This window comes from Mirounga angustirostris, unplaced genomic scaffold (genome assembly GCF_029215605.1).
Source record: "Mirounga angustirostris isolate CCGP_5_RB_7025 unplaced genomic scaffold, mMirAng1.0.hap1 SCAF_1, whole genome shotgun sequence".
Classification (NCBI taxonomy): Eukaryota; Metazoa; Chordata; class Mammalia; order Carnivora; family Phocidae; genus Mirounga; species Mirounga angustirostris.
This window is the reverse complement of record NW_026991709.1, coordinates 50,553,084-50,568,460: the sequence shown is the minus strand read 5'-3', so window position 1 is coordinate 50,568,460 and position 15,377 is coordinate 50,553,084. Positions and strand designations below refer to the sequence as shown.

Below are 15,377 nucleotides of genomic sequence, written 5' to 3'. Positions count from 1 at the left end.
TTGGCAGATTCTTCAAGATTATCTACATAATCACGTCATCTGCAAATAATGACAGTTTATTTTCTTCCCATCCATTTTTTTTAAACATTATTGCACTGGGCTAAGACTTCAGGTACTATTTTCCCCCAACATGCAATGAGGTTGAAAGAATTTTACAGTGAATACCTGTATATTCACAATCTAGATTTTACCCAGTTTACCATAGATGTATTCTATCACACATCTATCCATCCTTCTATCCATCCATCAAACCATCCTTTTTTTTTCTTTTTTGTGATGCACTTCAAAGTAGTTGCAGCCATCAGTACTTCTCCCCTAAATACTATAAAGTGCATATAATTATCATTTTTTAAAGATTTTATTTATTTATTTGACAGACAAAGACACAGCGAGAGAGGGAACACAAGCAGGGGGAGCGGGAGCGGGAGAAGCAGGCTTCCTGCAGAGCAGGGAGCCTGATGCAGGGCTCAATCCCAGGACCCTGGGATCATGACCTGAGCCGAAGGCAGACACTTAATGACTGAGCCACCCAGGCACCCCTATAATTATCGGGTTTTTTTTAGATTTATTTATTTATTTATACATTAAGTCTTGTAGCCTTACTGCAGGAGCTGAGCATGTGGTACATAGGAGAAGCAGAATGGCATGGTGGCAAGTACACTAGGCATGTCAAAAGGATACCTGGAATCTAGTATCTAATATGTTAATTTCCCACTAAATAAATTTACATAATCCTTTGTCCAAATTCTATATGAAACACAAGGGTTGGGAGATAATATAATGTATTATCTATTTCTTTCCATTTTTTCTTTTCCTTTAGGTGTTATTAATTTATTTAGTTTTTCCTAGCTTTATTTTTATTCTTACAGGAAAATGATTATACAATATTGGATAGAATTTGTCATTTAAGTCACTCTCCCAACCAATGCAGGAGTTTGAACAATAACCCCTCTCACAGATTGTCCTCCATCTGCTAGTGGCTGTTTCTCCCCGTGAAAGGCTCACATCTCCACAACTCTGAATAACGTAACTATTAAGAAAGCCCTTCTCCATAAATGCCCTGTTAAATTAAATATCCCGATAATGGGACAGTTCAAATCTGGTGTAGCTGACTTTAATCATTTTAATACGCATTAGTGAATTTAAAAGAATCTAGGAAAATATGCTGGATCTACATGGCTCTTGGATAAGAAAGCTGTTCAAATTATATTTTGGTGCCACAAAGCAAAAGAAAGGTGATTACTGTAAAAAAAGGCAATTAAAATATGTACATCTCCAGGTGAAATTGTACTGAATGATTTATGTAATACATTAAAAATATAAATGTATGAAGTTAATTTATTTCCTAATTAAACATCTACTTTTGTTTTAAATTCCAGGGCCTCAAGAGTCACTTCTACCTCCAGGCTGTCAGATCATGCAGAAATGAATACAAATCATTACTGTAACTCTAATCTTATATTTTAGGTCTCTGAGACATTGGTTACATTTAAATACATCTAAAATAATTTAAAGTGCATGTCACAGGATAGCAGATAAAACATGATGTAAAGTTCTATATAGCCTTTCAATCTGTTAAATAAAATCTGTTTCATTTTCTGGTTGAGACCATTAATTCTGCATAAGAAAGGGATGGTTTTAAGAGCCAGACTCTGGGTAAGGAAATGTGCATAAGTTGAGACACGTACATGTTTATTTATAGCAACTGAAAAGAGCTAAGTCATCTGGAATGTTTTGCAGCTGTGCAAGAACCTGCGACCCTCGTGACAGTTTGTTGTTCTGAAATCAGGAGTAAATTTCTAACCAGTAACACATAATCATATACATTCCAAGAGGTAGAGTTGTTTGTTTCTCATCATGTCAGGTTAGATTTCTTGGTCAATCTGAAAGAGTCTAAATGTGCCTTGAAACAATAAAACAATTGAAACTTCTCACCTATAACTGAACTCCAGAGGGCAAGAAAAAAAGATATAGCAGATAATGTGGTGGCAGAAGGAGAACACAGGGCAAATGAACTACAGAGATTAAGGATTCAGCTGTAATGCACAGCACACAGGAAAATTTTAACCAACTTTAAAGACCAACTGGCATTACTGTTCAGCACACTCCAACTGTTTATGCTAAGAAGAAAACAAACATATTTCTTACTGGGCCCAAGTCCTTTCATCTCCCAACATAATTATAACCATCTTTTGCTTGGATAAAAGAAATTGGAAGGAAGCATAGCTACATGTTTAGTCCTCAATTAATCTCTTCTCAAGTCCCCTTTACACCTTGTGTAATACAATGTTTCTCAAAACCCTAATCTGGGCTGAGAAAATGTAATCCTTACAAAACCTTATAATGGGGAGTACATTTGTTTTCTATTGCTGCTGTAACAAATTATCATAAATCTTGTGGTTTATAAACTTATCGTCTTAGAGTTCTGGAGGTCACAAGTATGAAATGTGTTTTATTGGCTAAAATCAAGATGTTGGCAGGCCTTCATTCCTTCCGGAGACTCTAGGGAAGAATCAGTTTCTTCCCTTTCTCAGCTTTTAGAGGCCACCCACATTCTTTGGCACATACTCTTTTCCCATTTTTAAAGCCTGCAAAGGCTTTAAAAAAACTCTGACTTTTGCTTCTGTTGTGACTACTCCTTCTTTGCCTCTGCCTCTCATGCCTCCCTCTTTCTCTTATAAGGACTCTGTGATTACATCATGCCCACCAGATAATCCAGGATAATCTCTCCATTTCAAGATTTTTAGCAATCATGTCTCTTTTGCCATGTAAGGTAACATAATCCTACATTCTCAGGATTAGGACATGAACATCTTTGGCAGGGGTCCATTATTTTGCTTTCACAAGGTGGTCTTTATTCTATATATAAGAAACTAAGCCTCGGGGTACGTGCACCCCAGTGTTTATAGCAGTAATGTCCACAATAGCCAAACTATGGAAAGAGCCAAGATGTCCATCAACAGATGAATGGATAAAGAAGATGTGGTGTATATATACAATGGAATATTATGCAGCCATCAAAAAAAATCTTGCCATTTGCAATGACGTGGTTGGAACAAGAAGGTACTTTGCTAAGCGAAATAAGTCAATCAGAGAAAGACAAGTATCATATGATCTCACTGATATGAGGAATTCTTAATCTCAGGAAACAAACTGAGGGTTGCTGGAGTGGTGGGGGGGTGGGAGGGATGGGGTGGCCGGGTGATAGACATTGGGGAAGGTATGTGCTACTGTGAGCACTAATGAAGGGGGGGAGATCAGAGAGGGAGACGAACCATGAGAGACTATGGACTCTGAGACACAAACTGTGGGTTTTAGAGGGGAGGGGGGGTGGGGGGATGGGTTAGCCCAGTGATGGGTATTAAGGAGGGCATGCACTGCATGGAGCACTGGGTGTTATACACAAACAATGAATCATGGAACACTACATTAAAAAATTAATTAATTAATTAATTAATTAAAAAAAAAAAAGAAAGCAACTGAACCTCAGAGAGTTGAAGTAACTTGTCACTCAGTCTTTCATTCTTGAAGCCAGAAGTCTGTGTGATTACCTCACCCATGTTCTTTCTATTACTTAATACTTGGTGCACAAAGTGCTCTGTTCCAATCCTCTGTAAATTCTGTGTCTCTAGATTTTCTACATCATCCTTGGGCAAACATTAGAAGCTCTAGTGGGCCTGAAAGTTTGCAGAATAAGGAACAGCCAGGAAATGTGGAGTCCAGGCATAAGGCTACCTATGACCAGCCATATTTCCTGTTAATTTTGCTGACCACAGTTATATTAAAGAGTGTTCAGAATATCTGATAGAATTCTGTTAACTCTCAAGTATACTGACCCTTTCCCTATGGAATACATTTCTCACGGACAAGAGAAAGATGTTATGAATCTGAAAATAATATGTGTTGAGATTTGGCTTTAATCTGTTGGAAAGGTAATGATTGATTTTATCTCTATAGACAAATGACAAAAATCAAGTGTGAAAAGTATTAGATTACATAAACACAAAATAATAATTGTGTCTTTCATTTCTTGGTTTCCCAGATGAGGATAATATTAATACTGAATTTATAATGAAGAAGCTATTTGATTCGACCCAATTATGGAATCATAAAATTCCTTTGTTTATGTCAAGAATATAAAATACAATTATGGTGCCACATAATACTTACCTTGAATTATAAGAATTACCAAGGGTAAAATACAATCAAGAAAAGAAAATATGTATTTCTCCTAAATTATGGGTTTCCATGATACTTAGTAAATTTTCAAAAATATCACAATGAATCCTAAACTTGACCTCCTGTTTATTGATAATGTTAAAATAAAGTACAATTGCAAAATGTTAAGGGCACTGTATTTTTCAGGGAAGTACATTCTTTATATGTGTCTTTTGCTCAAGCTATTACCAGGGATGAATGAATCTGAAGAAATAAAAAGTATTTAGGAAAATATTTTGCTCTAACTGAAACATGTGTACTTTTTGAAAATTATAAAGCCTGAAAATGGTGTTTTAAAGAGTGAATTATAGCTTTTATACATCATTTTGTACATCTCCTTTATTATAGTGGGACTAGAAGCAACATTTTCAAATTCAGGGGTAATATGACACCAATAATGGTTAAAATGAATAATGTGGCCACATTAAGTAATATGATGGCTAGAGTTTTAAAAGGTGATGATGAAAAAGAAAAAAAATAAAAGGTGATGATGTTTTAGAATATATTCAGATAATCTAATTAAATTAAGGTCTACCTGTACCTAATCAGTATGAACTGCTTTGGTTTCATTCATCCTTAGTTTTAACTTATGCTGATGAATCATTTCAGGAGAAAAAAATGGCATGGTACAAGAATCCTCATCTTATATTAGGATGTACATTAGTTGCTAGAGGATTAACAAGTACACATTTTCCTCCTGTCAACTGATTCGAAACACTGAACTCTTACCTTGTCCTGGAAGTAGTCTTGAAAATGAGCTATTCAAGGAAGTAGGTAGTCCACAGAAAAGATTTAGAAATTGATGACCAATAGTAATAAAAGGAAGAAAATTGGACAGGATTTGATCATTTATTTCTGTTACTTAACTCTATAATTTCTCCTTTCCCAGTAGCACTGTCCAACTTTCAATAAATATGTTGATTATGTTTACCTGGAAATAATATTTATAGTAACAGCAAAATAAGACCTTTTTCTCATAATAGGACCATTAAACATAAAGCCCAAATTATTACTGTGTTTCTCTTCTTCCTTGATCATTCTAAGGAAGGATCACACATAAAAAAAATAAATCTAACTCCTTTTTATACTAAATTATCACACATACATTAGACCCAATCATCTGTCTCACCTCAAGTCCTAGCATTTGTCACCTGCCTCAGTATCCAATCAGACCAGCTTGCTTTCTCATAATAATAGCAAACTCACAGTATACTCAGTGCCTTTACTTCTCTCATTGCTCTGTCTGAAATGCTCTGCTCACATGGGTACCTTCTCCTTGTTGAGGCCTGAATTCAAATATTACCCTTTCAGAGAGTTTTCCCCCAGTTTCATGATCTTAAATGGCCCATTTCTCCCCAGAATATCACTCTTTGCTGCTCTGGCTTTCTTCATAACACCAAGTCTGGTTCCATAATTTGCATAGCCCAGTGAAAAACAAAAACATGAAACCCCTTATTCAAAAACTATTAAGAATTTTAAGACAGTGACAGCAGAACATTAAACCAAGTGCACTGCCCTTCTAAGAGCAGGTTCCTGTATGACGGCACAGGTGGCAGGGCCATGACGCTAGCCCTCTATTAACAGGTGCTACTATGCAAAAGTAACCTCTTAATCACTGTGCTTGTTTAATCGGGCACCCCTGTTAGAATGTGTACTCTGTAGAGCTCAGATCAGAACTGTCACGTTGGTTGTTATGTTTCACATGTTTAGAACTGCCCCTGAGACATAGAAAACAAAAATTAAATATTTCTTGAACAAGAAAATGAAAAGAGTCAGGCAGAGAAAGAGACTTCTATCTTGCTTAGCTTTTTTTGTTTGTTTGTTTCCATGGAGTTGAGTTTAATCTTTCTTCCCTATTGTAATAATCTTTTTTTTTAATTTTTTTATTCTTATATTATCTCCATACATTACATCATTAGTTTTAGATGTAGTGTTCCATGATTCATTGTTTGTGCATAACACCCAGTGCTCCATGCAGAACGTGCCCTCCTAAATACCCATCACCAGGCTAACCCATCCTCCCACCCTCCAGCCCTCTAGAACCCTCAGTTTGTTTTTCAGAGTCCATCATCTCTCATGGTTCGTCTACCCCTCCAATTTCCCCCCCTTCTTCTTCCCCTCCTGCTACCTTCTTTACCTTCTTCTTCTTTTTTTTTTTCTTGACATATATTGCATTGTTTGTTTCAGAGGTACAGATCTGAGATTCAACAGTCTTGCACAATTCACAGCACTTACCAGAGCACATACCCTCCCCAGTGTCTATCACCCAGTCACCCCATCCCTCCCACCCCACCCCCACTCCAGCAACCCTCAGTTTGTTTATAGCAGCAATGTCCACAATAGCCAAACTGTGGAAAGAGCCAAGATGTCCACCAACAGATGAATAGATAAAGAAGATGTGGTATATATATATATACAATGGAATATTATGCAGCCATCAAAAGGAATGAGATCTTGCCATTTGCAACGACGTGGATGGAACTGGAGGGTATTATGTTGAGCAAAATAAGTCAAACAGAGAAAAACATGTATCATATGACCTCACTGATATGAGGAATTCTTGCTTAGCTTTTATTCTATTCAGGCCTTCATCAGATTGGGTGAGGCCACACTTGGGAAGACAATCTGCTTTACTCAGGCTACTGATTCAAATGTTAATCTTATCCAGAAACACCCTCACAGACATATCCAAAATAGTATTTAACCAAATATCTAGGCCCCCTGTGATCCAGTCAAGTTGACACATAAAATTAACTATCATAAATCCACTCCTTGTCAATTTGGCACCCATATACATCTCCTTAAGCCACACTGAATCTACAAATAAATAACAAGGTCAGCCAGGCCAGCCATGGTGAGTAGAAGTCAATGTTGCTAAATCCATGCATAAGCTCTATCCCCACCATAGCCACTTTGAACAATAACAGAGGTGATTGGGAAAAAATGTTGACCTATATCCACAAAACTGGTCATGCTATCTCTGCTGGAATGGAATTTTGCCTCAAGATGAACCATACCTCAATCTTATTCAAATTTTCTTTAGATGATGTTTAGATGAGATTTTGGACTTCAGACTTTAGAGTTGATACTGATATGACTTAGGAAATTTTGAGATGTTGGGATAGAATAAATGTATTTTACATGTAAGAAAAAGATTAATTCTGGCAGACCATGGACAGAATGTTATGGACTGAATCGTGTCCCCTCCAAAATTTGTATGTTCAAGCTCAAATCCCCAATGTGATAGTAAATGGAGATGGGGTCTTTGGGAAATAATTAGGTTTAGATGAAGTAATGATGGTAGAGCCCTTATGGGGATTAAAACCCTTACAAAAAGAAGAGAAACTAGAGCTTTCTCTCTGTCAGGTGAGGACACGGTAGAAGTTAGCTTTCTGAAAGCTAGGGAAAGAGCTCTCACCAGAATCCTACTATGCTGGTGTCCTGATCTCTATCAGTCTCCAGAACTGGAAAAAATAAATTTCTGCTGTTTAAGCCACAAAGCCAACTATGACAGTCATTGGTATGCTACTATGTGACTATGGCAAAATTCTAAGTATAAGCTTTTTCTTATCAGATCAAAGAGATTATTATTTGAACCAATCAGAGTGTTCATTTGTAGAATGGTTAAGAATGCTGTACTTTTTATTTAATTTAATCTTAAGATATGAGTTGGAAAAATAAGACATCATTTTTGTATATTAAATAAATCATAGAACTAATTACAGGAGAGATCCTTGAGTGTTGATAATATGCAAATGCAATTTAATGAGTTGAAAACATGATGACTTGAAGGAAACCAGAGCTAAGGGTTAAACATTACAAGAGAAAAGTTAATCTGAATGTCCTTAATTGGTATCCTCTTTTTATTTGCTTTAGCAGGTGCCAGGTTAAGAATGAAAAAAAAAAGGGCATCAAATTGGATTTATTAGACATATATGGTAACTCATGCTTTGAAAATTTAGTGCTTTGAAACCAAAACCTCTAAAAAAGTATTAGAAATCTAACACCCTCTTCCAGTGCACAAATGTGCTTATTTACTTATTTGAGATTTTTGGAAACACCTCGATCTTAGTCTAGACTCTCTTCATCTCTAATATCTACAGCAGCTCTTTACTCAGTGTCTTGGACCAAATCTACTTCTTTTTCTTGTTGTCCCCTCCTTTACACATCTGCCACACCAGTTGGCCGAAATGCAACCAACATCATGGCACTAACCTCAATAACTTACAGTCACACCCTATTATTTCCTGAGGCAGGTATAAATGTTTCTTGAATTTCAAAATATTCTGAAAACTACCCTTTCTTTACCCATCCAAACTCTACCTCCTCTTTTTATGCCAATTACACCTCTAAACATTATACATATTCTACTCATCACTTACTCTGTGCTATTTTGTCAATGTAGAATAACTTCCATTTTTAATCCTTAAAATCATTTTCATTTTCTTTCAAAATCTGACCTTCATCTTTAAGTATGCTTTAGGATTTTCCTTTTATAAGCTTCTATTTTACTTATTACCTATGTCATATTATTAAGAACTTCTATTTTCTAATTAAAAAAATATTTTTCTCTTTTAAGTAATTTAGAAGATATTTGAGAGCAGTTGTAGATCTTTAACAAATAATCCTTTCATCCTACAGAGGTCTTCATGCACAAAACTTGGCAAACTTTTGCTTCATAGAAAATATTTCATCTTGATTTAGAGCTAAGTAGGATAGAAAGACAAATAACTAAGGAAATTTCTTCACTGGGCTGATAACTTAGGTGGAAAAAAGAATAGGTATATAATAAGATGTGTGAATGTACTTGTGACAATTCTTAGACCAAATTCTTAAACAAGATTAGGTTGCAGATAATAACAAAGACAAATATGCATAATGAAAAAAATTAAAAGAACACTTCATGTTTTCTTTTTTTTTTTGTATAATCACTGGGTAAATAATAATAATATTAATATTAATAAAATAATACTAATAAAAATAATCAATCTAGTTTCCAGTGGAAAATATAGCTCCACTCCCTTTGAAATAAAAGTTACATAAAACACACAATACTTGGGCAATTAGTTATTAGTAGGGATATTAAACAAAGAAAATTCTAATTTTTTATATTAAATTATACCTATTGCATTTATTGTAATACTTAAAGATTAAGCTTATTTTAGTATATTTACTGGAAGGAAACCTGGCATTTTTTGAAATTACAAACTTTTCTAAACCCACTGGTCATTATTTGCTGTGTGACCCCAACCACATTGGTTAAAGGGATGAGAGTGTTCAACATGAAAAGGAAAAAAAGAAGATGGTAATCACTTGCAGGAATGTTTTATAAAAAAAGGAATTAGAGTTGTTAAATTTAGTTCCAAAATATACAAAGTTGAAATTAAAATAAAAACTCAATTTTTTTAACTACAAAAGATAAATTTCTAACCATCAGAAGTATCTAAAAATAGAATAGTCTTTTATCTGATATGATTTTACTGACTGAAAACATTTAAGCAATGGCACTTCTACTTACTACAAATTAAGATCTCAGACAATCTATAGTTGTGTGCTCAATGATTGGTGCAGATAATAAGTGGTCGCTTTCACTGAGGAGGTCAGAATTGAGTAAACAATTTACAAGACTGTGTTTATAGAAACCTTATCATATGCCACCTTTGTTGAAACTCATGATAATCTTTAGAAATAAAAGAAAGTAAAGGTGAAAGAGAGATAGAAACAAAAAGAGAGAGGAGAGAGAAGAGAGAAAGATGAGAGAAACAGAAAGAGATTTAGCAGCTTTCCCAAAGATACATACTTAGAAAGATGAAACTGAGATTTGGACACTGGTGGTCCAACACCTGAGGCCAAATCCTTAACCTCTATTCTATATACCAGGATATACGTGTAAGGTATGATGGAAAGGAGACAAAACCAAAGGCGATGAAAAGAAAGGTAATGAAGAGATCAGTACAACAAAAGCAGACCCCTCCTATTGGAAAGAATTGAGAAAAAAATAATTGTAAATTATACTGGAGCCACATTACCAATGTAGAGCAAAATGTCCTAGCACTGCAAATGTCAAAGTTGTTTATTATGCTTAGGAGTTAAGCTGGTGTATTTCGCACAGTGTGAAACATATGGAGATTTTTCAAGAAAAGTGTTGTTACTAGTTATTCAACTGGGAGTTAACAAAGACCTACATACTACTGGGAAAACTGTATCTTAAATAAAGCAAGACTGCATACTAGTGAGCTTTAAATGAAAGAAGGAAAAGTCCTGCCAACTCCTCAGGTGTAAGAACAATAAGAAACCAGTGTGAACCAAAAGTAAAAGCAAAATGAGAATGCTGACTTCCTGAACACTAAACTGCCCTTGTCCACTGATGCTTTGCTACTTTTAGTTTTGTCAGAACTGATTTCCAACTAGTTTCTCTTTCAAGAAGTAGCAATGCCTTTGGATAATCCTTGGGTTCTACATTAAAAGAGACTGCAAAATTAGACTGTAGATTTAAGTTCTAGTTCTAAGACTTGCTAAGTATGTGACTTTGGACAGGTTGAGGAACCTCTCGTGACCAAGTTCTTATGTTAAGTTCTTATCTCCTAGATGAGGAAGTTCATATAAATCATTTATATGAAGTACTCAGCACACACTGAACATAACAATAATTATTATTTTCTTTTGATTTTCATTTTTCTTAAGCTCTTTGAAATTAATAAATGATAACTGATCCATGGATAAATTTGATATTAAGGGAAAGATATTGACAAAAATAAATTCTAAAACTAAGATTTCAGCCTCAGGAGTTAAACATACTGGTCAAAATACTAGTTTTCTCCAGGGAGTAGTGTCTCTACTTTAATCATACTGTTGAAAGACCAATGAATTTGTCTGACCGTGTCTTTCTCTAAAACCTTAGCATAAATAATTTTACTTTGCTACCTCTCTGTGTAGTAGATATGAAATAGAAGATATTACTTTTACTTTACAATTTAGCATATTGAAAGATTTATATCCAAGGTTCTAGAAAAGTTAATGAAAGGAAAGACTCAGAATTCAAATCTTCAGAATTTTAGTCCAGTATCTTTCTACCTGTCTGAAACCTTCTGAGTTTTGTCATGTCCGGTATGGACAAGATCAATGGAAGATCCAGATAAACTCTGGAATTTTTAAACAATTGGAATAATTTCAGAAAAAATAGATCCATAACTTTCTCTCCAAAAGATAATTTGGGACTGTATGTAATAATTATTGTATTAGTATTATTTTAAAATGTACTACTTCAGAAATATCAGCCCAAAATGGGGAGATAGGATTGCTTCAAATTTAACAGTATAGATTCAGGAATCAGACTGTTTATATTTAAATACTGAACTCTGTTGCTTTAGGAAAATTACTTAATCTGTCTAAATCTTAGTGGTCATCTTCAAAACACAGGACTATCTACCTTATAGAGCTGTTTTGAGGATTTAATTAAGCAGTGAATATAAAGACTCTGACACTGAATAAGTTTTCAATATATATTAACTATTACGATTAAATATTAACCTATTTATTATTGAACATGCACCTTCCAAAAAAAACAAAACAAAACTGCAGTATTGTTTTAAGACTTTTATTAGTCTTTGTGATCAAGTTTTAAAAATGCAATTTGCAGGGCACCTGGGTGTCCCAGTCAATTGAGCACCAACTCTTGGTTTCAGCTCAGGTTGTGATTTTAGGGCCACAATGAGCTCCATGCTCAGTTCAGAGTTTGCTTGAGATTCTCTCTCCCTCTGTCCTGCCCCTTGTGCTCTCCCTCTCTCTCTCACTCCCAAATAAATAAATAAATAGATGAAATTTGCTTTTCAAAAAATGAAATGTCAAAAAATGAAAAAGTCAAAAACAATACAACTCAACTAACGGAGAGAATTTTATCTCTAATCTCTTAGACAAAACTGTCTTTAACGCATACAGTTAAAATCAAATGCTACACAAATGTCTTTATGGCTGCATCTTAGAGAAGAAATAATTGGAGCTCAGTTTATCTCAGGAAGAGGTCCAGTAAGAAGCCAATAATCTGTTAGGAGATGTGTCAAGGAGTCTTGCAAGAGACTAATTAGACTAAAATGACCCCCAAGGAATTGGAGATAATGTAAGTAACATTTTAACAATTCTATAGGTGATTCCTAAGTGAAAGAAACATGGGGAGTGTTTCCCTAGTTTTATTAATATAGGAACTTCTTGAATGTGAACAGCCATGGGAGAATGAAGAACCCTTAGTTCTTGATGTCAGGAGACACCCAGAAAAAAAAGACTGGGGAGAGGTAAGTCAGAAAGTTACCAATGGCTGTTCCATGCTGATACAAATTTTATGTAATTCATGCACATAATTTAGTAAACCTGCACTCTAAATGGAATCAGCAAATTAATATGCTTGTTCATAATAATGTGTCAAATGGGGAGTAGCATTTTTTCTTAAAAATCTGATAATTGCTTTACTTAAATCATTTAATTTAAACCTCATTTATAACCTAACATTCAGGCTTTGTAAATCACTGACATAAGCGAAAAGAAACTGGAGCCAGGAGACTATTTTCCTACATTAAGTAAGCTTGGCAGCCAAGATTCAAATTTAGCTCTTTCAGAATCAAGGCTCAGACTATTCCAATCTAATCATGTCTCCCCTCCACTGCCCCCCCCCAAATGTCCTTAAAGTTTGAAAGTAAAATGAGACTGTTACTGACCTAAAGAACTCAGATATGAGTTTGGTTTTTTAATAATATCAAAACATCTCTTAAAGGTTACATAACTCTGTTTTCCATATTTTCAATCTCAGTAAGTGGCACACGGTAAAGCATAAATCTCTATGTCCTGAGTGGCAAAAACAAAACAAAACAAAAACAAAAAATTAATGGAGACCTAGTAAAACTAAGAAAACTAAAGAAGAACTGAGGAAGTTCTGCATACATCTCTCACTAATTTGGGAACTTTGCATACAAACAGGGAAAACCCAAGAGGACACAGAAAAAAGTAAAAGCCTCAGATGGACTTGAAAATTAACTGATCACAGGAACACTCTCTCCAATCCACATAAAAATCTTCTGTCAGAAAAGGAAGCCTTACAATCTCAAGATATTTGAGGGGGAAAAATACTCAGCTATCTGACAACTAATCCATTCAGTCACTGGGGCAACTTCTAACTAACCAGTGTGAAAATAATAACAAGAAAAAATGATCAGTGACATTAATACCTGCATACCATGTGGGGAAAGATTCAATAAATTTAAGTCACAAAAAAACACATAAAAAATAAAACTTCAGGTAAGAAAAATAAAGAGCCTGAAGTTGTTACGTTATTTTATCTAACATTGTCCAATTTTCAACAACAAAAATTACAAGGCATACACAGACACAGAAAAACTGACCCATAGTCAAGAAAAAAAGCAGTCAGTAGAAAATGTCTCTAAGTGGATCAATACGTTGGATTTAGCAGACTTCATAGATGCTTTTATAAATATGTTAAAGGAATTAAAGAAAACTATATTAAGAAGTTAAAGAAAAAATATGATTATAGTGGTTTGTCAAATGGACTTCCAGTAGAGAAACACAAACTATGTAAAAAAAGAAAATTCTAGAATTTAAGTATGTACTAACCAAAATAATGGAAAGACATTGACTAGATGGATTTAAAAGCAGAACAGATATGCAAAAGCATGAATCAGTTTATTTAAAAGTAGATCAGTAGAGAAGATGGCTGCACTCTTGTTGAGACATGTTGGCTGTCATTGCCTCTGTGCCCATTTTAGTCCTAGGTTCTGTATCAGAAATGCTGTTCCTTTGGGAACTACAGCCACAGAAGGGATGCAGAAGTTCTGGAAAAAGAATACTAGTTTAAACTGTCTTCTGTCTCTGCATATCACTATCTACAGTTGATCTCTTCCCATGGCAATATCCATTTGCCACTGTGGTACTGGTATGGCCTTGAGTACAGGGGTCTCCCTTTCTGGCTTGTTGGCCCTCTTGGCTCTGGGGACCTTTCAATCTCATTTGGAACTTGTAAAGTTCCTGTGTCTGGGGAGATCACTTATCTACACAGCCAAATCTGCACTTGTCTTCCCTCTCATGTATCACACCTGGAATGGGATCAAACACTTGGTGTGGGACCTAGGGAAAGGCCTGAAGATTCCCCAGCTACACCAGTCTGGAGTGGTTGTCTCGGTTCTTACTGGATTGTCCTTTTCAGGGCTGACAGCCACGTTAAGAGCTGAAGTTCCCATCACTGGTCTTCCTATAAATGATTCATTGACCTCTCTTCCTATGTTACTCCCTTCTCCAGCCAGGGCAAAGTTCTCCTGCTTTATTCAGAGCCTTTTGAGCTTGCACATCACCTTGGAGCTCAGTAGCAGTAGAGTAGCTAATAGGACCATAGCAGTGGAGAATGATCCCGTTTCCCCCTTGTTTCTAAAGATGGGACGACTCAAAAATTCTCTTTTCCTGCCCCAGCTTGCAGCCTACTCTGGATCTAGGAGCCCTCATTCTCTCTCCATATTCGGCATTGATTTGCGCTGATGGTCAGCTTTTGGCTCCTCATCCTGAGACAGTGAAAACAAATGCCAGCTCTGTGGCTTCTGCCATGGGGACTGGGAGTGGGGCTTTGGGTGCCACTGCCTGTGGGTCGCTAGCTTAAAGGACAGTTCTGTTCATTGGTCAGAGCCCAGAGTCTTCGGCACCCACACAATATGACTGAAAGAAGAGGGATGGGGTGGAGGGGAATTAGCCTGTTCCAGCTAGAGGGAGATAAACAGGGTCAGGTGATTTTTGAAGTAGGTGCTTTGGGGAAAAGATATAGTTTTCAAGGCAAAAGGAAGATCCAGAAAATTATCATTGAACCTATTAAGGGTTATTTCTTTTCCCTGCATTTCTGGATAAACAAACCTTTTTTCTAATCCAAATTCATGTGACATCTTTTTCTGAAACTAAATTAAAATACTCATTTTGACTTCAAAAACAAAACAAACAAAAAAAACAGATCAATAGAAATTATCCAATATAAAAGACAGATTGCAAAAAAACCCCACATTAAATAAAAATGAACAGAGATATGTGGGACAACATCAAACATGCCGATGAATGTGTAATGAATTTCCTAAGGAGAGAGAGTAGAAAAAATACAAAAGAAAACTTTGCAAAATTCA

At 35.5% G+C, this 15,377-nt stretch overlaps 1 protein-coding gene across 1 annotated transcript; it reads left to right on the top strand.

Moving 5' to 3' along the window:
* The first annotated feature begins 13,932 nt into the window (after positions 1 to 13,932).
* LOC123834777 (succinate dehydrogenase cytochrome b560 subunit, mitochondrial-like) lies at positions 13,933 to 14,751 on the top strand. The gene is made up of 2 exons (XM_045863800.1): positions 13,933 to 14,011; positions 14,114 to 14,751. Exons 1-2 carry the CDS (start codon positions 13,933 to 13,935, stop codon positions 14,749 to 14,751), a joined length of 717 nt encoding a protein of 238 aa, XP_045719756.1.
* Positions 14,752 to 15,377: the final 626 nt, after the last annotated feature.

Excerpts from the sequence above, each read along its gene's own strand:
- LOC123834777 (XM_045863800.1), top strand. The coding sequence starts at position 13,933 with ATGGCTGCACTCTTGTTGAGACATGTTGGCTGTCATTGCCTCTGTGCC. Across the intron at positions 14,012-14,113 it reads TAGGTTCTGTATCAGAAATG|GATCTCTTCCCATGGCAATA; the intron begins CTGTTCCTTTGG and ends CTATCTACAGTT.